The sequence below is a fragment of the Dermacentor variabilis genome, chromosome 7, assembly GCF_050947875.1.
Source record: "Dermacentor variabilis isolate Ectoservices chromosome 7, ASM5094787v1, whole genome shotgun sequence".
Lineage (NCBI taxonomy): Eukaryota > Metazoa > Arthropoda > Arachnida > Ixodida > Ixodidae > Dermacentor > Dermacentor variabilis.
The window spans coordinates 157,657,338-157,681,245 of NC_134574.1; the positions used below are offsets into that span (position 1 = coordinate 157,657,338).

Below are 23,908 nucleotides of genomic sequence, written 5' to 3' on the forward strand. Positions count from 1 at the left end.
TCTCTACCAAGAGGTTACCTCAACTACATGGGCGTGGCCAATGCAGATGTGGTTTGTAATCTTTGTCTGCTTGCTTGTTGTAAAATAGTGTGTGTGCAACTTTAAACAGGGCCTTGCAGCATGAAATCTACTACGTTTTCAAGTGAGCAATTTGCTGCTATTTGCATGAAAACTGCTGTATTGCAGGTTGAGAATCGGGAACTGATACAATCCGCCTCTTTCATGTTCCTGTGCTGCCCTCTAACGCATGCCGCTGGAAACGTTTTGGGAGTGTGTCGGGGATTTCGCCGGTTGATTTGTGTACCTGCGCCCATGTTGAGTGCGTGTCGGTTGTGCGTCTCGTGGATCGCGATTAATTAATAATTGTTTCTCTGAGGCAGCATGTCGTTCACCCATTGACTACAGTGGGTGAATAGGCCGGAGTGCACTGTTGTGGTAACAGCGCGGCCAATAAAGGCGCGCCGAGTTCCGTCTGCGGATGCGGCTGTCTTAGAGTTCGTTATCGCTGATGCCTGCGATTGCACATCGCTTTTTGCATTCCTTTTACACATTCACTAAACATTTCGCATATTCAAGAAACCTTCGAGCGCAGCCTTCCACGTAGGATTTGCCAAAGCGGTGCATTTGTTTACATCTACAGCTTCAGATCGCTGTTAGCTTCGGATATTGTAGAAACGGTGCATCGCTGATGTGAAATAATCTCAAAACGTAGCAAAGCGTAGATATCTGCACATGTGAGCCGCATTGTTCCTCCCCGAGACGAGTCAATATGAGCGGCCGAGTCACTTAATCAACTGCAACTGTGATCCAGACGCATATATATTGCGGGCTGTTACTACTTACTGATTCTCGCTCTTGTTTAACTTCATCATATTTACAGTTTGTACGTGCTATAAAGGATTATTAGAGACAGCTGTGCTCGGCATAAGCCCCAACTTATAGGCCATGTAGTTTTCTCGCGAAACCATGGATGCCATCGCTGACACCGTTGGCAACTGAGCGAGCTTATGCTGCTGTGCCGAATGATTATTCTCTTCTTTCCCGTTTGCCGCAGAGGTAAACAGTGCTTCTATGGAACTAAGAAATGTGTCAGTATAACAACACACACACGCCCACCATGTATGGGAATGCGACCGCCGGCATTCGGGAACGGTGACCAAAGTACAAGATGCTGGCACAGCGCTGTGCCGCCGCTTGCCGCTTATTGTGTACGTAGTTATCGAATTGCTGTAGTAGTTATCAAATCGCTGTAGGGCCACAACTTAACTATAAGAGCAGTTTACTTCGTCCTGACTGCTTATTTTTTAAGTTCAGCTCCATCGGTAGCGGCTGCACGAACTCGACAGGGTCAAGCCTAACCCAACTCTCGCTAAACAGGATCAACGTTGACTCAAACTTCACGTGCACCGCATGAGAGGACTGAAGCTCGTGCATTTCAACTTCGAAGGCATGTCGACCCATTTTGAGCTCAAATAATTATATTTATAAGTGAATGAGCTGCAGCTATCGTGTTGTCGGTTCAATGGCTGATCGCGTTGTGTTCGGTCTAGCTATCATGGTCGGCACGCTGATTTTGTCGGTGCCGTTGACAAGAAAGCCCGTCGCACTATATGACAACTTGCACCCTTCGGTTGCGTCGTTGTTGGCCTATTATGACCAAATGGTCTCAGTGACACTATGCTGAATTGTCGGCCAATCGTCGGTGTCAGCGCCTTGTCAGTCTCGTATCGACGCAGTGTTACCATGCCTTAAAAGAGTACATGAAGCCAGGCACGCGCTGCCACCACCAGCAACAGTGGGCCGACGCTGCAAGAAGACTACGTCAGCAACATGTTTTTTTAAGTGTCGCCCAATTGTAACGCAGGGGTTTAACGATAATTTTGACAGCCGTCAATGCAAGGCGGCTACTATGAAGCCCTGGCTCTTTGGTCTTACGCGCGTTTCCGGCACCACACCGACGTCGAGCTACCAGAAGAGTTTCAACGCGGTACACGGCACAAGTGTTCGCTGCATTGAGCATCCATGCGATTTTTTTTTACGGGGTAGCTTTTCCCGATATCAGGCTGCGTGGCCGCGTGCGCGTCCCTTCCGAAACGTTTCATAACTAATCTGCTAGGGCAGGGCGCAGGCATCGTTGCGCCGTGAAAAACGTGGATTGCTGTACAATTGGAGTGAAATGAATGAGAAGGCGGACCGAGGGGTTCCATTGCTTGTTAGTTATAACCATATGAAAAAAGGAAGTGAAGCCAAGGAAGCTAACTGTTTTTCTTAATTGAAATGTCTAAAGAAATATTGTCTGTTTCGCGTAAAGGCGAAGCATTGAAAGCTATTGACTGCAAGATCAAGCAGAGTCACTAGCTGGCGGGCACCGGCTGAACCACAGAGTGTGGATTGCACCGTGCATCGTCTGCTATGCCTTACGTGTTGACATGTGCGCACGCAGCTTGCATATTAAAGCCAATTTCTTCTGTGATTGTAGCACCGCCATAAATGCTGCCTGGATTTTTTTATGATGTACAGAAGCATTTAAAGTTTCGCTGTCCTTGTGCTGCAGTGAAATCAGTGACTGCCCATGTCAAGCATACAATGTGCTATCGTTGCGCTCTCTGTTCGCCACAATCATAGCAATTATATTATCGCTTTGTGTTTCTATTAAACCACAGAAAGCATTTTTCCTTGCTGTTTTAAAGAAATCTGATGAGTGCAGCGATACGTGATTGCTGTGCTTTAGCGATTTGTTGCAATGTATTCATCACTCTGCCATCTTTGTGATACCATGCAACACGAATGAGGTGGCGCGAATATCACTGAGTAGTAAAAAAAAAAGAGAGAGAGAATCGCTTGTCCGCACTAACGCAGCAATGGTGCTGCCACCTACAGCTCGATCTCGTGGCGAATAGTAAGGTTTAGCATTGCACTGAAGACGTCTAGGAACGCTGCCATAGTGTGCAGTGTGACAGCAGTGTCGCACCTCAATGACGCATGAGGTGAGACCGAACGAAAACTGTCGGTGTTCGTCAGTGTCCAAGAAAAAAAAAGGTGGGGATTGCATAAATTTAGCTTGACATTCCTTACGGTATGGTATGTACACAGCTGTTCAGCAAGAACACTAATGTGTGTGCAGTCATGAGAGCAGTGGAAGCGACAGACCTGACTGAGCGAAGCATCCACTTGGCTTCATCGCTTTTGGAGCCAAACGCACTTTGCCTCTGTAGGCCTTCTAATCCTCCATGCGTTGGTCTTGCATGTGTCGTTGATAGCTGGACAGCATTACAAAGCCCTTGCTGGTGAGCCCGAGGTCACGAGTTCGATTCCCGACTGAGGGAGCCACATTCCGATGAAAGCTGAATGCAAAAACCCTCCTGTGCCATGTTTTGGCTGCAATTTACGGAATCCCACATGGTCAATATTCATCTGGAGTGCTCCACTACAGCATCCATCATAACCCACTGTACAGTTTTGTTACGTTAAACACGATAATTTTTTTTACAACATTTTGTTTCTTTGCAGTAACAGTTATGGCTCTTAAAAATAATGTTGCTGCAACAGGTGTCTGTTAACCACTCTCGTTTGCGCCCTACTTTGTGTGCCAAATGCAGAACATGTGAACCAAGGAAAGAAGAATGGTGGTGGATTTATCTGTTTGCTTGCAAAGCATATTGCTAGCGCAAGTGTTACCTGCGTCTTTTGTTAGTCAGCCATATGTTCGTGACTTGCCTCGATAACTTACAGAGTGTGTTGTTCTGCTGCTCAGAACAATGTTGCGAATTCAATTCCTAATCACAGCAGCCATATTCTGACGGGCTGATGAACTTTGAGTGCATGTTAAGGGTGCCAAGAACGCCACGTAGTCGAAACAAACTCAGAGGCTACCATTACGGTACCTCTCATAGCCACGTTTTGGGGTGTAAAGCCAAAAAATTTTAATTTTAGATTTAAAGCCATATGCTTTTCACCTCAATGACCACAGTCTTCCTGTGCAAAATGGAAGTAAACAAAGGTGTAAGTGAAAGGGCACATATTTAGGCCATCAAACCTTGAGCTGTCACAGCAAGTGTACTGCACATTGCGTAGGACAAATGCATATTTGTCTTTCTTGCAGTGTTTGTAGAATTAACTGCGTGTGCTGCATTACAACTGTTCAAATGTTGCCATGCACAGTGCACAGAAGGTGTAGCTTAGAGTATCATAGCTGAAGATTGCAAATTACAAGCAACAGACTGGTAACACACTGGTAAACTCAAGGCAGATTAAAATTCTTACTTAGCTCCCAATGCCTGGAAGGAGAGAATACAACTGCCTATTTCCGAGTACACAAAATGGCTGTGTCCTTAGCACACACAGATTAGCAAAGCTTGTAAAGCTGCAGTACTTGTGACAAGGTGGTGTTGAATGCTTTGAATTCTTTTTGAATACTAGTATTTCAACCTCAATTTCCATGTTTCTTTTATCACTCAAGGTGTTTGTTGAATTGTTCTGATTGTAGTAGATTTACGAAAACAAGGAATGGAAAATACTGGGAATGTACATATGAAAGCACAAATGACGGTTAAGAACTGGCAGGCAAATCGGGGTGGGGGGTGGGGGGGCAACTGTATTCACTGAGCTAGACACATACAGTCAATTTAGGTTCAGTAACAATATTCCGATTATTACAAGTGGGGGGCAGGAAAATAATGACCACCTTTGCCTTGCTACATCGTATGACAAGAATATTTTTTCATAATGTTTTGTTGCAGTGACAAAATCTTTCTCTAGTACTCAAAGACAAAAGTGGGGTGCATTGGTGCACATCAGTGAACCGGCTTATTCCGTGCATGTGACATTTTTACAGTCTTTTTAAAAAGGCTCTGCCTCACACTTGCCTATGCATGTGCCAATAAGTGGTCCCAGCCTTGCTTGAATGAAAAGAATGTTGAATGAAACAGGTGTTTTAAACAGTACCCATAAGGCAGAATGAATTTGTTTTGTGAAGTTACTTACAGCACAATAAAATGGTGGTAACATACTTCAGTGTAGACATGCTTTCGCTTTCTCCTGCAAATAGAGCTGCGACATACAAGACAGCATCTATTGATGTTGTTTTGTGTGTGACGCAAAAGAAACAAGAAAGGAGCGAGAATACTGGTTATGTTTTTGTTCTTTTCTGTACATCAAAATTACAACTGGTAGCTGAATGCTGTCTACTTTAACAACTGTAGCAATGTGCATGTCACTTTTGAGCTTGTCATGCATGTAGCCATGTAGCATGTAGCCACCTTTGTCACCACAAATGTTTATGATTTCATGTTACCTAATGGAACGTTCTTAAGCCTCTGGTGAATGAAATCTTTGAGATTTAGCAACTGCAACAATGCACATGTCGCTCGTAGCCACCTTTGTCACCAGGAATGTTCTTGAGTCCAGGTTATCGAACGCGGTTATATTCAGCATCTGGTCAGTGAAGTCTTTCAACTTTAGGAACTGCAGCAGTGCACATGTTGCTTTACGAGCTTGTGACAAACATGGCCACAGTTCAGGTGCCCTTGTCACCAAGGGTGTTTCCGAGTCCAACTGATCTAACATGGTACAGAGTACGAACTGGTCGTTGTAGCAGGGACATACGTAGAGAAACTGTTCAAGTACCTCCACACACTTGCAATTGTTTCATGGATGTGTGCTCTCCATTCAGATGCGAAAAAAATTGTTTAGCCTTTCTGAACGGTGCATCCAGCCACAGTTGGCACAGCAATGTTGTATCACAGCTGGTGGGTAGTTGTGGTAGCTGCAGCTTCAGAGAAGTATAGAGAAGGTGACAGTTCAAGAGATGATCGGAGTTGTGTTTGACTAGCGTGACGTCGCAAGCCAGTGATGCTAGTTCTCTTGCAGCATCTACCCTATGCGAATGTCTTGAAGCCGTCTGGACACAAATGGGAGTTATGGTAATGTACATTTTCTTTAACTTGTGCAGGTGAGCGATGCACGTGAAGCCTTCTTGGGAAAAGTGCGACACCTGGTGGAGAAGTTGGTAAACTATTGTCCTGTTGACGCAGCTGTTGACCAATGTGGCAAAGCTCACCTGCACGAAGCGCTGCCGCCACTCCTTTCACAGGGTGAGCATCCAATTCCTGCTGCAGCATCTTGCACAGCCAGGTCTCTAAAGCTACTTTTTAACAACTTAGACAGGACAGATGGCCACAGGAACATGGTGACCTTAAATGATCAACATTGGTCGAATAAATGATGTCGCCAAGCACAAACCTTTCAATAGAAGGGCTTCTCTTCATCAGGGCAAGTCTTATTTTGTCTTAGGTTGTGCATGATTATTTGCAAAAAAACACCTGGTAATGCTTGATTCCAGGCTTTCAAAGTTTGCTGTGGCCAAAGCCTTACTTGGAAAATGTGAAGAGCATAGAGCATAAGTGAAAGCAAAGATGAAAGGACACTTTTCAACATTGTGTCTCGTTTTAAAATGCCTACATTTTAGTAAATTCTAGCAAAAGTATTTTCAGTGAGAGCTGTCTGCTTGAGGGAAAACTAAAAGTGAAAGGAACCAGAGCTTGCTTGGAAATAGCTAGAGAGTTTCCTGCAGCCCGTCTATAGGGTAACTGTGTGGATGTGTGCCAGCGAGTCTGGACTATTCAATAGGAAGCAATTACAAGAGCAGAAGATCGAAAATTGGACTGTGAAAAGGCACGTGCCCTTCTCGATCTGTTCCAGGCACATCTGCTGTAGCATGGTCTCTGTATCTTTCACTGTGGTCAAGACGTACGCTACACTACAGTCACCACAGTAAATATTTGCAGTTTGACTGGCGAACAGTCATGGCAACTGCGTCACGCAATGCGACATGAGGCTTTCAAAATGTTTTTTAAATTAAATCATACAATGAATGAAAGCACCCATTTCTAGAACAAGCAGATGACAAATGGCAGAACCCACCTGCTGTAAAGGCAGAGGCTCTTTTATTTCCTGGGACTGTAAAACAAGGCCAATTCCAGCAAACGCAAATATTAATGTTCTTTGTAGCTGGCAACACTTCTGCATCCCAGTCAGAATTGACTTTCAAGAAAGCACGTGCAGCAGCTGCTTCTGTTGCACAGAGCTTCGGCAAACTTTGTATATAGTCTTAAAGAGCAAAATACGAAAGTCAACGAGCGTGGTCGCAAAAAAAAAAATAACAGGCTACACCCTCTTTCTGCACACTGCCTTCAATGACAAAGCAGAGGAGAACTGCGCAGCGACAGATGTGTTGTTGATTGGTGTACTCTTAAATCGATTTGATTAATTTGTGAGCTTAATCGTCTCGAAGGCTCACTGCGGCTAGTTGAGCCGGCGTAGTTGATGCCTTCGGAGTAATTTCAACCACCTGACATATTATATTTATATATATATATATATATATATATATATATATATATATATATATATATATATATATATATATAGTCTGCAGCCGAATCTAAGCACTTGTTCGCGCTTTTGATGCCTCAAACGAGGTCGTCGTTATGACGCCGAGATCTTGAAGCAAATCAGTAGTTGCATTTTAGTACACGTGAGTAAAGTTTCAGTCGTGGACAGCTGAACGAAACAATTACCCATTAATCATTTACAACACCAATTAAGTTTTAACTCAAGTAACAGTTCAGCGTTTCGTGCACAAATCGTACAGATGTGCTCCCCACTGCCAGAAATGAAGGCGAACAAGTTGTTGCAATTTTCTTTCACGTGGAACAGTGAGCATAACAGCGCTAAACTTCACTCGATTGGTACACGCGTGCCACTTCGTCAGCCGACAACAGCACGCTGAGCAAGGACGATGGCCCACGACGCATTGATCACGTTCTGCTAGGTGCGTAATAGAGTGCGCAGCGATTTCGGATGTTAAGTCAGATTCACCGAAGATGTAACCGCTTGAATAAGTCGCATTTATGAGATGGCACTGAAGCAACATCGTTTGTTGTTTTAGGGCAAGCCGGTGACACGTCGAACGTCTTTGTATACGGTGTTCTTATCTGAAAACAAAAGATCCAGCAAAACTGGAGTACATTTTGGGCCTACTGCTGCAAACCGCGAGATGTTCGTTGACCGAATTTCGAGGCAAGATTTTATTTTGTGTCGCTGGTCGTACCGTGTAACACAGCATAACTTGTCTGGTTTGTTAAAAAATAAAATAGCAAAAGTAAACAAAATAAATGTGACGTTGCCTTCGTTGGGGTCCCTGATGTCTACGTTCGACCTCCAAGGCCATGCTTTGCCGTAATGTAGGTGACACAGTTGGCTAGGTGACGTTATAGACGCCATGTTTTTCTAGGCAGCACTCATCGCGACTGTCTCATTTCGGTAGCTTGACAGACTAAGCAAACAAAAAGTACCGCGTGTTATACGATCAGTACCATAACGTGGCCCCTTTCAATGGTGCCTTCTGTCTCACAGCTGAGGCTAGCCGCGTCACCTGTAACCAACTCAAGCGTCCCTCCATCTTCCCTGCTGCACTAACATTCTTTCAGCGGTTACACCCAGTCACCACACTCCGTGCGAGTTATGCAGCTCCCTACCCTAATACCGCGGTCACGAAAGGTATATCTCCCCTTCAGCTAGACTTCCCACCGCGCCTGCGCAGCGCAAGTATATAAACACACGTTCAAGAAATTCGAGCTGCCATCGTCGCGGTTTGCAATCGCCGCCATTAAAGCCGCGACCCCGGCCCATGGCATAGAACGCTGACCGATGATCGCCGATGCTAACCGATCACCGATGCTGACCGATGGTCGGGCATGCTAACAGCAACGTTCTCGAGATGCGTGCCATCCTCCTCGAAACGAAGTCTCGGAAGCGCCTCGGGTAGCTCGCGACTGACCTTAAGCTTCTCGGCGAGCTCGAGCACGTTGCCGACATTGTGCAGACCGATGTGCTCGTGCAGCGAGACGTGGTAGGCGAAGTCGACGAGCAGCTTGACCATCTCGTTGTTCAGGTCTTCCACCACGACTCGGATGGGCGGGGTCGACTGGTTCTTCCGCTTCTGTTCGGGATTCACGCCTTCCTCGGCGAGAGTGAAGAGCACGTAGCAGCCCGAGTACCTGCATCGCAGAGGGACCGACATGGTGCCTTACCATAGGGTGCAAAACCGGAACAAAGGGAGTTCTGCAAATTTTTTTTACGTTATACTTGATTCGCTGCTGGAATGTTCGAGATTCATGCCTTCCTTGGCGAGAGTGAAGAGAACGTAGCACACAGAACACCTGCACGCGAAACGACCGATAGTGACAACGTAGCGCTTCGCCATTACGTATCCGCGATGAACAGAGGGAGTTCCTGCAACTTATCCTTTTTAACCGCAGAAGCCACAATGAAACAGGAACGCCTGAATGGATGTAAGACAAACGAGCGCATAAAGACGCACGTACGCCCCTGATTTTACCCACCTTGATGACAGCCTGTGCACTACGAGCACCACAGGCACTTGTTCTCTCCTCCGCGCGCCACGTGGCCTCGGATGGTTGATTGTGCCTAGAGAAATTTTTGTTGTTGTTGTCCCCTCAAGAAATGAAATTGCACAAACTTCTCTGGGGGATCGATCATGAATCGGGTGGAGCAAGAGTTAAAAAAATATACATTAATTTCAGGGAAAATATATCGAAACTAAATTTGTAACTGGCAATTGTGAAATGAAATTTAATAATAATGGATATGAAATATTACAGTAAATACCTCTTCGTCGTCGTCATCTTTCAGTCTCCGCAACGCCCAATAATGCATGGCGTGTTAAGTAGCCCAAACCTCAGTCTCAGAGCTACAAAATTTTACTTGATACTTGTGCAGCCTCCGAACTTTAAGTATGCTGCTGTGTTGACGATTAACGTCACTGCACTACTATTTTTGTAATCATGCCCTATTCGTCTTTTGTTCCCCTTTCCCTTTCCCATGTGCGGAGTAGCACGTTAAAGCGTACAAACTCGAGCCGCCCTCGCCGTCTTTCTACAAATTAATTCTACGACTAATAGACGCTGTTCAAAACATCGCATACACGATGTTTCCGGTTCTGCGATGGCGAATACCAAAGCATACCATTCGGTATTCGTTTCCTGCTACTCCGATGCGAGTGATCCGTACGTGGTTTTTTTTTTTTCGTATTTGCCCGGTCGTCGTGCGCATGCGTGAGTTGCAAGAGGGAGATATGGGGACTTTTACTGAAGACTTTCACGAGACTCGGGGACTTTTTGCTGGGAATTCTTGCTTCTATACATAAAAAAAAAACTTGCGTTTGCCTAGGCAGTACGAAGGAAGGCCCACTTTGCTCGATGCCCCACGTGCAAGAGCCGCTTAAACTTCCACCGAAACGGGACCATAACGGCCCGTGCAGAGCCTGTAATAGCGAAGCGGCAGTTGCGTGTTGTCAACGGGTGGTCCGCCTCACTGTGGCACACGTGGCCCAAGGCTTGCCGCTTCGCGGTGCATCTTCAGTGCTCTGCTAGTACCACGGCCCTCGGCGACGGCAGGAGTATATGTGCGTCACATGGGCTCGCGCTGCGCACGCGCCGCGCACAAGCCATGCGCACAAACTTAAGTATAATCTGCAAATGAATATTTGCACAATTAAAATGAATTCGCAGTATCCATATGCCATTACGTATTGGTCCGCGGCTGCTAGAGGGGCATCGGCAAGTGGATTAAATACTCTGCGTTTCTTTCCTCTCTTCTTGAGTAAACACACACAGGACTAACTGTAGCGGTCACACACAACTGCTGTACTCCTATTGGACGCCGTGCTATTATATATAGGCCCGTATAGGCCGGTCATGTACAGTCAACCACAAAAGTTTACGGACCACGGGAACTCGGGAGAACGTTCAACTTCCGAGCCGCCTGTAGCAGTAGTCAGTAAAACCGAACACCCCAATGTTGTTCACATATACTAGTAGAGGCTGTAAATGGAAACACCAGGCTGCCTTGTGAGCTGGCACAGATATTCAGCTTTTTCTCAGATCTCGCATTCCGCAAAATTTTGTGGCTGACTGTACTGTTGTACGGATGATTTGTTTCACGAAGTGCATGCGATATCATTCCAAGATCCCTGACTGCTTCTCACACTTCCCGTCAAATGGAGCATATGTAACCGTAAAGTTTACCGGGACACGCTTGCCGCGAACACTACGCACGAAGGGGAGCTTTGTGGTGGAACCACGGCCTCTTGCGTGGGTCGCGATGCGGCGGAGGCGAGCGCCAGCTGGAGTTACTGCAAGGAATCGGGCGTGCCTTTCCGTGGCCCCCAAGGAACCCCATCCCGCCGGCGCGCACAAAACGGCGGACCCCGAGGCCGCTCTGTGAACGCCACGAACGGTTTGTTTGTGTGAAGGGGTTTGTTTGAATTTTCGCTTGACAGAATTACGTTATCTCGTACAGTCAAATTACAATCCGAGAGCTATCATGTCTGTAGGCTGTGTGCAAGCGTAGTTGATGATTTTTCTACGTATCTTAGCTTGAGAAATTCAATTAATCCAGACAATTGCATGCGTCACATGGAAGTCCTGGGTATACGCGGTTGGAAAATATTTTGCCGAAACTACGTTTTTGACGCCGGACGCCGATGGCGAATTTCCTGCGACACGGGCTCTTTAATGCTATCGCGTTAAAGGCGATACTGGAATGCCGTACTCGTATACATACGGACGAGATTTCGACAAGTACGTAAAAAACTTCAGTGGCGATTCAGCAGTAAATGCGAGAGAAATTTGTTAGCATTACGTCGCACCTCTTAGAGGTACTGCATCCATGACTTAAACCACGGTCACAACATTGCAAATGTTTTTTAGGAGCTCACTCGACACGTCCTGCCTCTTCGAGGAGCGAAGTGCAACTGACGTTGACGCGGAGCAGACCACCGTCAGTTGCACTTCGCTCCTCGAATAGGCAGGACGTGTGTCGAGTGAGCTCGTGCAGAGCACCATCAGTTGCACTATATACTTCTATCACGTGACCAGTCTTCCGCACTTCACATGCCTTTTTTTTTTTTCACTTTGAAACTCCTAATGCCCATGCATTAAAAGGCGAGTGGGAACGTCACTCACTTGGCAGCCAACACGATCCGATGCGCCCAGATCTCCGAACCATCGGCCGCCCGGAACACGACGTCGCAGAACTGACGTATCTTCCTCTGATCTCGAAGTCCAGGCATAAGCCTGGCCGCCACGCCCGGCGTGAAACCACGCTGCCGGCCATCGTCGTGGAAGAGCTGCGCTGCCTCGAACTCCACGGTGATCATGTCGCCATCGCCGGTCTTGTCGGCATCGTCGTCGGCGCGGACGGCTTCGACGGCGGCGCACATCTCTGTCTCACCACGAAGGATCGGTGGTTAGGGCAGAGGCTACCAAGCGAGTGAGCTGGCCACAAGCAAGAGCCGCCCAGCCGGCCACACTCCACCGCGCCATCGGGGCTTCAAGAGATAGCAGCACACCGGTCCGATCGAGCCGACTAAGCCATGTGTCTGGGCCTTGACGGTTCGAATAAACCGCTATCGGCTATTTGAACGCGCTGCGTGGCACGCGCTTTCCGACTACCTCGTCTTCGCCTTCGTTGTTGCTGCTGTTATTGCTGCTGTTGCTACTGTAGCATGATGATAGAGAGGATTGGTCATAGTGCCAGGGTTGTGTGGCTACGTCTTTTTATCAACACCTGTTGCGCGGTTGATCGCTTTAGGATTCGTGTCATCATGCTCGTAAAAAAAAAAAAAAGAAGGTCGTAGTGAAATCCGCTCAACAGGATGTTTTGAGGTTATGCTGAGGTAGGTGCGGGATGCAGAACTGCACACATTTTAACGCGTAAGCATCAGTAATGTTAAAATTAAAAAGAAGAAGTGTATGTATGTGAAGAGTGGGAAGCCGGTCACGTGGTAGTGGCAGATAGATGATGAGAGAGCTTAGTAGGAGCGTATAGATATACATATATATTGTAATGAAGAACACCTGGACTTGGACAGCGCGATCGCCAACGGCATCGGGTGCAGCCGAGGCTCGAGATTAGAGAGTGCGCGCAGTGTAGAGCTCCACCCGCCATCCGCCCTTCGTAGAATAAACGCATTGCTCTCGCATTTACCGCTAAATCGCCACTGTATTTTTTCTTAATTACCACTTTGTGTTTCGTTCAACTCACGTAATTATACAACGGGTCAATGCACGCGCCGCGCCGCGCGGCGCGGAAGACCGGTAGTGCGTTGACCGTCGTCGACTTACTTGTGGCTTTTGGTGACGGAAGTTTACCTTTTGGTGACATACACCATCTTCCCTTTCCCTCCAGGAGAGCTGGCGTAAAGAGGTTAGGCGCGGACACACACACATGCCAAAAACTGGCTTAAGTTGTCAAAGAATGTTAATCGACGCTGCTATTGTGAAGAACGAGGGGCCCCTACGGGACTCATCTTCGCAATAACAGTGTTTCCAAGGGTTCACATCTACATCTACAACGACGAAGATCCACAGTACTTGCTTATAGGTATAGTGGGCCGATCCTCTGTACAGTGGGTTGATGGAGCCACATCCACCGGCACCAAACCAAACCAAAATCAAACTGGGAAGATGGCGCAATGAACGTGGGTGGATCAATCACGGTTATAATCACACGAGGTGTTGAACTGGGTGTAGAACGAATGAAGCAGTAAACGTGTAGATCGATATTTTTCTCTGACAACGGTAGTTAGCGTCCCTCTTTCCGTTATCCGAAGCTACGGATTCGTACCAACCAGCCCGATCACAGTGTTTGCAAAGATGACAGCTGCTGCGTCCCAGTGGATGGCATGGCCTGTCTTCTAGTAATGCTCGGCGAGCCCGTTCGACGCCGTGTTTGTCTTTGCCACGGTTTACTAGTAGTGTTTTTCTTTTCCTAAAATTGTGGGTTTAGTCACAGTCTATACAAGGAATCTTGTAAACACTGTGATGACCCCATCCAAGTCACGTTCCATGGGGTCTTCCGCGCGCACCAACTGCCTGCTGAGCTTTGCGAGTGAAATATGAGCCACCCACACATCATAGTTGTTGCCTCACTTACGTACACCACGCGTACATGGGATAGCAACGCGTTTATTCTCCTTAAGAACCACTTGGCGCACAGGTCCGAAGTTCCTGTTGGGCCAGTAGGTTACAAGGGTAACCTTTACTGCCCAAGTCTTATAAAGCTATATTATAAAGTTCATCTCCGAGCGTCGTCTCTCGGGACTAGAGTATATATATACGCGGAAAGCCCGGTCTAAAAGTGCCGAGGCTACTGTCCGCTTGTGTCCGATCTATGGGGTGCACTGAATGGAAGTCGAGCTGCCTCCCGGTGTGCGTGGGCTTGTGGTACACGCTTGTGGCGAGCCCTTTGTCGATACGGTCAATAAAGACGTCCAGAAACGTAACGCAACCATATTTGCTCTTCTCCCAGGGTAAATTTGACACTATTCTCGATGAAGTGGTCCAAAAATGATGTGACGTCATTGCCGCGAATTATGCGAAACAATCGCCGAAGCAGTGAACAAAAAACGCGGCAGCCATGCCGAAGAGTGCCACCGCCAAGTCTTCGACAGCGTCCGACAAGATGGGCGCAAAGCTCTCAAACTGAAGCCCCCATGGCAGTTTCTTAGGCCGACATCTAAAAGGACTCGTTGAACACGAAGTGTAGCTGTCGGGCAAGCAGTGAGACGGCACAGATCTACGTCAAAGGCTGTGCGGGGAGGCCAGTGCACGGTCACATTCCAAATGAAGCAAATACAAAACTTTCGATCACATAACTCATTGAAACGAAGCTGTATTTGCCTGCCTTCGCCGGCTTTGGCGCGTCTGCTGGATCGATTGTCTGACTGAGGTGAGCGAGCCTGCATCGTTGACAGTGAAATAACTTGGGGTCGATCCCCGGAGTGTAATCAGCGGTTGCGTACCTCACGCGTTCAGGTCGCGTGATGAAGTGTCGACCCGGATGCTCCTGCGCTTGACAATACTGACCAACGGATTTTTCCAGCAGATTTGAAAGAAGGAAGCGCACTCTTTGACGATCGTTACCGACTAATTCCTCCCGATTTTTTTTTATTCGTTTAGTTTTGCATAGCTTTTTTTTAATCTTCTTTCATACTTTTTTTTCTCGGCCCGCCTCCTTGCGCCATTCTTCCGTCCGGGCGAATTCGCAAACTCAGCGCCCGCTAGAGGCGCCACGACCGCCACGGCTCGCGTTCCCGGGAAGACGACGCCGGGCTTGCGCGTCGTCGGGATCTGTCGCGGTGCTCCGCGACGCATGATCGATATGCCGTGGACGCCTATACCCAGGCGGCTGCACGGAGAGAAATGAAAGAGGAAAATAAAATCAGATAAGTAAGAGAGATAGCGGGTGTTCGAGACCAACAAAGCACAGCCACCATAAAAAGGTGCACAAGCCACGGATGACGATTGTCAGCGCATGCGAACGGCAGAAAGCTTCTAGAAAGCTAATCCCTTTAAATGAAGCCCTTAATGGCGTGCATCTGTTGCAGTTAAGTATCTTTAAATAGCGTTTGTCGTTTCAAGGCGCAATTCCGTAGAGAACAGAACCGTTAATCAGCACATCTTCAGCGGTATAGTATAGGTGGCGCCGCCATGGGAAGCAACTGTCGTCCTCCCCTCCTGCAGCCGCCACAGATGGAGAGGGTAGCGGGAGAAGAGGAGTAAGGCCTTCCTGCCCGAACGTTCCACCACAGCTTCTAAACGACGCCCCAAAATTATCGCACGACGGCATGTACGCCCCCAAACAAGGTTTCTTTTCAACCTCCTTTCGTCGAAACGAGCTACGAAATGCTAACGCTTTCAAGGCATCGCTATAAAGCGTGCCTCTTCTTTCACTTTAATTAAGCCTGTGTAGTGTGGGTTGCTTCAGACGTTGCTGTGAAAAGCTCCGAAGTTGCATACTTATCCAAGGTCGTCAGTGGCACGGGGGACGACTATATATGTCCACGAATGTGCCACCGCGGACTGATCCTGAGAAGCGGTGACAGTGACGATGACTATAGGTGTTCCAGCAGAACTTTTTGTTGGGCTAGTTGGTGCATATTACTGAAGTACTATAGCGCCAAACAGACGACACAAGAAGAAGCGACACGGACGAGCGCTCGTCCGTGTCTCTTCTTCTTGTGTCGTCTGTTTGGCGTTATAGTACTTCAGGACTATAGGTGGGCCTGGGGCGCGTCGTGTGCATGCGACAACAAACAAGTTCGACGTGAAAACAATATCGTTTTGCTCATCTGATACAAAAGGGATTGCGTAGATAACACACGGCGGAGAAAACAGGCCTCCCGCGGCGCGCCCACGTACGGCAGTGTTGACGAAGGTCGCGATTGTTTTCAGCAATGAATAGGAATCAATAGTTTGTGAAGAGGCATTCTTAAAGAATGTTTTGCGGTTCATCTCAAAACAGCTCGTTGGCGTTCAGCGACAAACGCGCGCCTCACTTGCGTGAAAGGAAGCGCCCTTTTGTATCGGCGCATTTGCATCAGCTGTGAATGTCCAACCACGAAGACGGGCGAAGGACGAAAAGAAAGCTATTCGCTTTAATAGTTTCTTTTCAAGTTGAAAGCCCACGACAGGACGCATCGCTGAGTACTTCATACGAAAGCTGGAAATCGCGACCGCAAACTCGGGACGTCCGCGAGCATTCAACCCTGTTTGCTTGTAACATTTAGTAAGAGCAATGAAGGGGGCTAGTTGGTGGGCGTCCATGCTTATATTGCGCTTAATGTTACACTGACGATTTTAAGTAATGAACAGGACGTGGACGTACGTTCACGTCCTGTCCTTCATGCCCGTGTGCTTGACGCGAACGTCGTCGTGCCGTCATCGTCGTTCTATAGTCGCCGTCATCGTGTCGACTGCCCGTTTTTCGGCGGCGGTTCCGCCACCTCGACGAACAATCTATCATTCCTGTATTGCGCCCACCTCGCTCTAGCTAGACTCTCGGTTACCTGCTTCCTAATTATTCCCCATTTGCCCTTACTTAATATTTTTTTCATCCCGCAATCATTTTGTAAGCTAGATGATAAGGAGGGTTATGTACATGACTACGACGTTGATGACATACCAGGGTTGGGAACGTCGTGAACAATGCAAGCGGCGGAAGCGCTGCAGTTCATGCCGATGGAAGGTGCCGTGTACCAGTGCCGGGTGGCGATGTCGTAGCGCTCGACCAGCGACACGGTCGTCTTTCCTGTTTGGAAGTAAGGAAGTGTGGTGTCAACGAGAAATGAGACGCTATTGGGAACGCGTGACCTAATAGGCCAGTACTGTAACCAACGAGCTCAGGTAAATCTATCGAGCGCAATCAAAGCTTCGGGTTCCACCAGAATAATGTCTGTAGTGCCTCACCGCGGATCGTCCCATGCATGAAATAATCTTGAACCGAATAAGGTCCACGGGACCAAGTGTCGTGCACAACACGCAAATTGGCGAACAATGGACGCGTCCCGTGTTTACCGCGACGTCAGTTACGAGCTCGAAAATGGGCTAACATGCCATATTTCCGCTCCTCCGTCGGTCTATTTGTCTCACTACAGTGCACGGTCTCAAAAGCTTGGCTCATACGTGTGCTTTCTTTGTCTTCAATGATTCATTCGCCTCGGAACGTGCCAGTTCATCCGCGCTTTTTTAAAGAAATTGGCAGTTTAAGATGCGCGCACCAACTGGCAGGTCAGTTAGCGTTACGTTCGTGCTTGTCGGGCGGTGCTCTAAAGGCACGTTCACACCGAAAGCGGAGCGTATAAGCGGACAAGTGGATTTTCAAAGCGGCGAGGCGGCGAGCGCCCGCGCCTGTTCAGACCAGCCGCGTTGTCTGGCTGTCCGCGCCGCCGGGAAGGCGGGGCATCTCGCAATATTTTTAGCAATTTCAGGGATGTGCCACCGTCTCGCGGCACTTTGGGTTTGTACGCGCACTTTCGATATTTTTTTTCGTCGTGGGTTGGCACGCTCCCGTCCGCTATCTACTTCTGCAAAATGATGAGTTCAAACGAAGAAGACGAGATCGTTGGCATTTTACTCGCCACTTGTATAGTCGCTTTTCGAGATTTGTTACAGCACAACACACGACAAAGACAAAAGAAGGTATAAAGCGACGACACGGCGCCGTGTCGTCGCTTCTTTTGTCCTTGTCTTGTGTTGCGCTGTAACAAACCTTACTAAAAACCCTAACCAGCTGGCCCAACTTGCCGTTTTGACGCTTTTCAAGAACAGAAGCGAAAAGCCCAGAGAAAGACATCCGTTTACATTCGTTCACCAGCGCTTCCGCCGTGTCGGGTTCTGATTGGCTGCGGCCAAAGCGGCCAACTTGTCCGCGCGGAAAAAAATCGGTCCACGCGTGATCCGGCCAAGCGGCCGCGTATTTTCTGCAAAGCGGAAAATCGGCGGCCGCTTGACCGCTTGTCCGCGCCGCTTTCGGTGTGAACGTGCCTTAACAGTGCAGACGTGGTGATGCGTAGGGGCGACGCAATACGCCAGGAAGCAGCTACCGCGCAGCGGAAACAGCGCCCGGCAGCTACCAGGCGTCTCACAACGCTGGCGCGACGAGCAACGCCCCACCACAGCAGTTGCGGGCATCACACGCTGATGTCCCTCGAAACGAGACCACCCCAAAACCATCGGCATTCGTCAGCGCTTAACGCAAGGATTACATAGGCTTAGCTTGACGTCTGCCCTGTCCTTTCCGCTCAGACCAGTTGATATGCGCACTAGAGTGTAAGCACACGGCAGATCAGCACGAACGCTAGCGTGTTGGATGGATAGATGGATGGATGAATGGATGTTATGAGCGTCCCCTTTGGAACGGGGCGGTGGGTTGCGCCACCAAGCTCTTGCCATTATACTGCCTAATGTCCTACCTAGGTTAAAAAAAAAAAACACTATGAACTCCCTCAACCAAATTTTCTGACCCCTTTTTGCGAACTTTGCTTTTGTACGTCTGCATTTTTTTTTTTTGTCGTTTCCGTACTTTTCTTCCACCAATCTTCCAATCGCCTCTTACTCGCGCGCACAACCAGCGCCACCTACAGACTCCCATGCCAAGCAGTGGAATGCAGGACGCTGCCCGGTTTTCCTGAGCGATCGCTTGGCTCGCGTATCTGGAGATCTAAACTTCCGCGACTGGACTTCTCACGCGCTTTCGATACCGTGGCAGCACGGCGTCGTCAACGGTGACGGCGAAAACGCGACTCGAGTGTCCGTGTAACTGCTGTCGTAATAAAATCTTTGTTTCGTCTAACCTTGGATATCAGCTGCACTGGCGAGAATGACGTAGCGCTGTTACCGCAGTAAAAAAATCTCGCTCAATCAGTTCTGCGGGGGAAACAGGGCCGCCTTCCGCCTTCCGTTCCCGACTGAGTTAACAGCCTGGTCAATCGTAGAGCAGAAAAATCGGCTTATTAGCAAAAAGTGGCGGGAACGACGCTTGTCGTCGCCACGCCAACGTCCACGGCTAACGCACGCCTATAAAACGCGTCGCCTCTATAAGAAAACAGTCATTGAGGTCTGGCTTCTCTGCACAGTCTCTCTTAATGCGGAAAAGCCAGCTGTGGCGACCTCGCAAGACAGTTCTCAATGTGCGTGCTCCCGTCCATATTCTCTAATAACCCATTATTTGCTAATAACCTCTTCAATGTACTTTCGCCAAACTACCACTCTGCATTTTCCGTAGCGTCATGCCGCGCGCTGGATTACCTACGTTCAAAAGATACCCGCCGCGGTAGCATAGCGGCAGTGGCGTTGCAATGATGGGGTTCAGGTCGTGCATTCGATGACCATATTTCGATGGGGGGCGAAATGCAACAATGCTCGTGCACTTTTATTTAGGTAGTTGCTAAAGAACCCCAGGTGATCAAAGCTTCTTTCTTTTGGTTTATTCGAGGTAAATTCCGTACAAAATTGGCTTGGGAGACACGGCCAAAAGCAGAGGAAATGCCTGACTTGGTCGTGCCATCCCAGGCAGCAAAGCAGCTAAATGATGCAGTATAGTAGCAGAAAGAAAAAAAGAACATTTGATAGCAAGCACACACTTATGCTGTACAGGTTAAAAGAAAAGACCTAGATTATACACATAACCTAACAATGTTATGAATTTTAGACATAGTGAGGACTATCGTATTTTTCGGCTATTAGTTCTCTTATTATATTACATAATGTTTTACGTGAAGTTCCACGCTTCAGTAAATGCAATATTTTTGGTTTAATGCAGAGTCCCCCACTACGGCGCGCCTCATAATCAGATCGCTATTTTGGTACGTAAAAAGCCTACGATTCCCGAAAACCTCGAAGCCATATTTTCCTCCAGATCACGAAAATAAAACGACTACCATAGCGCCCAGCGCGCAGTGACATTACTACTGTTTATCGTTCCGTGTGTACAGATCGCCCTACGGACTTGCTCGCTTGGATACAACTCCGAGTTCATGAAGGGGTTCATTGGGGTAGTTACACACAAAACGTGGTTGGCAACGCAGCCCCATTGGACTGTCTTACCATTGAAGCCTCCGATGACGTAGATGCAGCCTTCCAGCATGACTGCAGCGAAGTTGCTCTTGACGTGGGACATGCTGGGCAATCGTGAGCAGCGAGCTTTGCTCACGTCCAGCTGCTCCACTGAAAAGCGCAAATGAAAATTCGCAAGGACGAGTCACTGCAGAATGCCTGGCTCGTCTTCAGGAACGAGAAAATCAATGTTGCATGCAGCGTAAAGCAGACCTGGTATAGCACAGAGTCCGAGTTCCTTTGCGCCTTTAGCGTTCGCACAATTACAAAAGTGATGCCGGTCCTATACGCACATTGCTCGCACCGGTTAACACACACGTATAAACAGGTCACCTCTACAAGAGACCAATAAGCGAGGAAGGTTTTTTAAGTTACTGTGTACTCCACTCTGCCACCGCGTCATAGTGACACCATTGCTTGCGCTAACCAATCAGCATCGCTCCACGTCCTTCCTTTGCACAACGACGTCACTTCTCGCGCCAACCAGTAGGCACTACGAAACTGCCTCCCCTCTCGCCTTCCTGCTTTCAGGCGCAGCCCCTTTCCTTTATCACCACTTTAGCGTCCCTTTAAAGAGGCCGGCAGCATATCTTTCTTTCTAGGCCCGAGACGTCCCGACAAAAAAAGCCATCTGTTTAGCCGAGACGTCTAATCAATTGAGCCTAATGCCGTCATGTTAATTGGCGCGTCACAAATACGCGGCCATTACGAGTCGCTAAAAGGCAGACGTTCTTTCAAAACAAATTGCGTCTGTTCAGCTGTCTGCCGCAGGAGTAAAATGCAGAACGGGTTCTTTATGGAAGCATTATATAGCGATTAGGTTGGTTTATTAAACGTGTTCTAAAGGTGCTTCAGAGCCCCTGCATATATGGCCTGCATAAAATAATAATGAAGAAAACACGCTGCGTCGTCTATTGCTCAGAAAGGTCTATAGGAAGGTTGCCGCCACCCCCGTTGCTTGTCTTGCCTTAAATAAGAATAAATGTGTACTAGTTAAGGGTAAACTGCCCCCCCAAAATGCTAATATGCTGCCTAATATGCATGAGGTAAAAATATGTTCTTCATAAGGGGCCTATTACGGTGTGCTACACCTGAAATTCAGTTCCTTGCTTATAACGCTGTTGTACGACCAATTTTAGAACATGCTGTAATAATCCGAGGCCCCTACATTAAGACCTATATTTACAAATTAGAAAGGCAAAGCATCGATTTCGATACCAAATTAGTAGACAGCTATACGAAGTGAAGATACTCGTTTTATGAGCCGTATAAACTCGTAAACATTCGCTTACTAACTAAGTTAACAAACATGGTGTGACGCGCGCACAAGCAAACATAACACATCTCATTCGATGACCGCGCAAGCTCGCTGTCCAAACGCTGGAGTGAGGAAGCGCGGCAGCAGCAACGAGCTAACTGACCTTCGTGCTGCCTCTCGCTTCAACGCGAACTAAGCGGCGAAAACACAGCGCACACGAAGCTATCGGCCCTCAGTGCGCCTAGACGCTTAGACTCTGTCCCCCCCATAGCAGAACGCTTTCTAGATATGGCCCGCGCGGCAGCGCCATACGCAGCAGATGGCGGAGTAGAACGCCCCCCTCCCTCCCTCCCTCCCTCCCTCCCTCCCCTGCTCCCGGTACCTTATGCGAGACGAAAGACGGCGCGCTTCTTCCCCGCTTTCCTCCCTTGCTCGCACCAGATAAAGCCGCCATTATCGGCTCACCCTCGCACGCTTTCCCTCGCGCGTATGGCATACGGCGCGTGAGGACCATGTTATCGCCCTTGGACTTTATAGGGAACATCACGGCGACGGCGACGGCAAAAGTGGCCTGGAGTGTCCACATAATTGCTATCGCAAAAGAAAACAGCGAGATTGATCTAAAGTTCCTGTGGCCGCACATTAATCACGGACCTTCTAAGAAAAACCGGTTTACAGTCAGTTACGATTTCACTTGAAATTATTTTTCTAGGTAAGACACGGACACTACAACATTGACATATCGCAAATAATTAGTTGTTTCAGTGGTTACGCTACGGGCATGCGACATTCTCCCTCAGTAAAACCATTGTTAACAAGAACTGTTACAAATATTCATTTGATATGTTAAAGCCATAACCGACTGGAACCTTTCTGTTAATGTAGTAACACAGAATTCCTTGTCATTGTTTGACGCACACATCCATTTATTAGCGGCTTTATGTGTTGGGATCTACTCGGCGCTTGAAACTCTAGCGCTTAAATTAATAATCTGTTATGGTTTTGGGCATGATGATATAATTTTCTGCTATGTATATTTGTTATTGAAGGCTTTCTGTGGATATATTTTGTTTGTTTTGTTTCAATACGTTACGGTACAAATTTGTATGCCCACCTGCAATATAAATAAATAAACTAATAAATAAATAAATAAATAAATAAATAAATATATAAAATCTAAGCAAAGAGCCACGTGTCATGTTTCAGCACGTATGACACGCCGACTGAGGGCGAATTTAGACGCGTATTTCCCTGTGCAAAATTTCAACAACATCGATGATGTCTTCTGTGCTGACGAAGGCCATACTTAGAATTTGTAACGACTACAGCGAACAGAGGCGTACTGGAGGAGAGCCGCGCAGTGCCGTTGAACCCGCCGATGATGTACAGCGTGTCCTCGTGGGCGACCACCTGGAGGCCACTACGGGGCGAGGACATGGTCAACACCCGAGTCCACACGTTGGTCGACGGGTCGTAACACTCCACGGTGTCCAGGACCTCCTGACCCGAGAAGCCTCCCGCGCTGCGCGAGAGCGAGTTTCATCATAATCACCTTCGCAGTTAAGTACACTCCAAGGATAGTACGTGTCCTCTTTCGCAAATATCCCGTAACTACTCCCGTTCTGCGGTAGCTTCGCCGCACCCCGTTCTTGTTCGCCCCCCCCCCCCCCATACAGTATTTCAGCAGTCTCAAAGCCTCCACAGCGGATTCATTTACGTTCGCCCAACTTTCTGTGAAACTAAAATCCTTGAGCAGGCTAACTACTTGCACATTTATTGCTAGGTGTAAACCATGGTCGTTCAAAGGAGCTCTTATTTTCCGCACGCTATGCATAAAACAGAATGTTAAATTGCAAGAGATGTAGTGAAGCCTAATTAGCTCATTCAAGTTAGGTGAATATTCCCCGCCAACCAGATTTTAATGGCAATCATCGTCACAACAACAACAACAACAACAACAACAACAATAATAATAATAATAATAATAATAATAATAATAATAATCAGCAGCAGCAACAGCAGTCATTGCTCTACTCGATTAATCTACTTTGAACCGAGAGCCGTTGGCGTTTACGGGTCTAGGCCATACAGCGAAGCTCAAGTCATAACCTGGTCAGTCAATTCGCTTTACACATAGCGATTCGGAAGCCAGCGAATCCGGAAGCGACCT

General features: G+C 47.8%; 2 protein-coding genes across 2 annotated transcripts in view; one reads left to right on the forward strand and one right to left on the reverse strand.

Moving 5' to 3' along the window:
- Positions 1-6,775, forward strand: LOC142588910 (ribosomal oxygenase 1-like). The gene is made up of 3 exons (XM_075700721.1): positions 1-51; positions 5,951-6,132; positions 6,700-6,775. The coding sequence occupies exons 1-3, from the start codon at positions 28-30 to the stop codon at positions 6,773-6,775; spliced, it is 282 nt and encodes a 93-aa protein (XP_075556836.1). The 5' UTR covers positions 1-27.
- A 1,947-nt stretch (positions 6,776-8,722) lies between these two features.
- The window catches only part of LOC142588911 (uncharacterized), a 28,811-nt gene continuing 13,625 nt past the window's right edge, over positions 8,723-23,908 (reverse strand). Inside the window, exons 9-13 of the mRNA XM_075700722.1 lie at positions 23,082-23,260; positions 20,472-20,591; positions 17,050-17,175; positions 12,048-12,306; positions 8,723-9,059 (exon numbers count right to left, since the gene is read on the reverse strand). Of these exons, the coding sequence (XP_075556837.1) occupies positions 8,723-9,059; positions 12,048-12,306; positions 17,050-17,175; positions 20,472-20,591; positions 23,082-23,260 (1,021 nt within the window). The remainder of the gene's footprint in view (positions 9,060-12,047; positions 12,307-17,049; positions 17,176-20,471; positions 20,592-23,081; positions 23,261-23,908) is intronic.

What these genes read in the sequence shown, in the direction of transcription:
- LOC142588910 (XM_075700721.1), top strand. Translation starts at nt 28, where the DNA reads ATGGGCGTGGCCAATGCAGATGTG. An exon ending in GCGTGGCCAATGCAGATGTG is followed by an intron (nt 52 to 5,950) that starts GTTTGTAATCTT and finishes TAACTTGTGCAG; the next exon opens with GTGAGCGATGCACGTGAAGC. An exon ending in GCAGCATCTTGCACAGCCAG is followed by an intron (nt 6,133 to 6,699) that starts GTCTCTAAAGCT and finishes GATCTGTTCCAG; the next exon opens with GCACATCTGCTGTAGCATGG.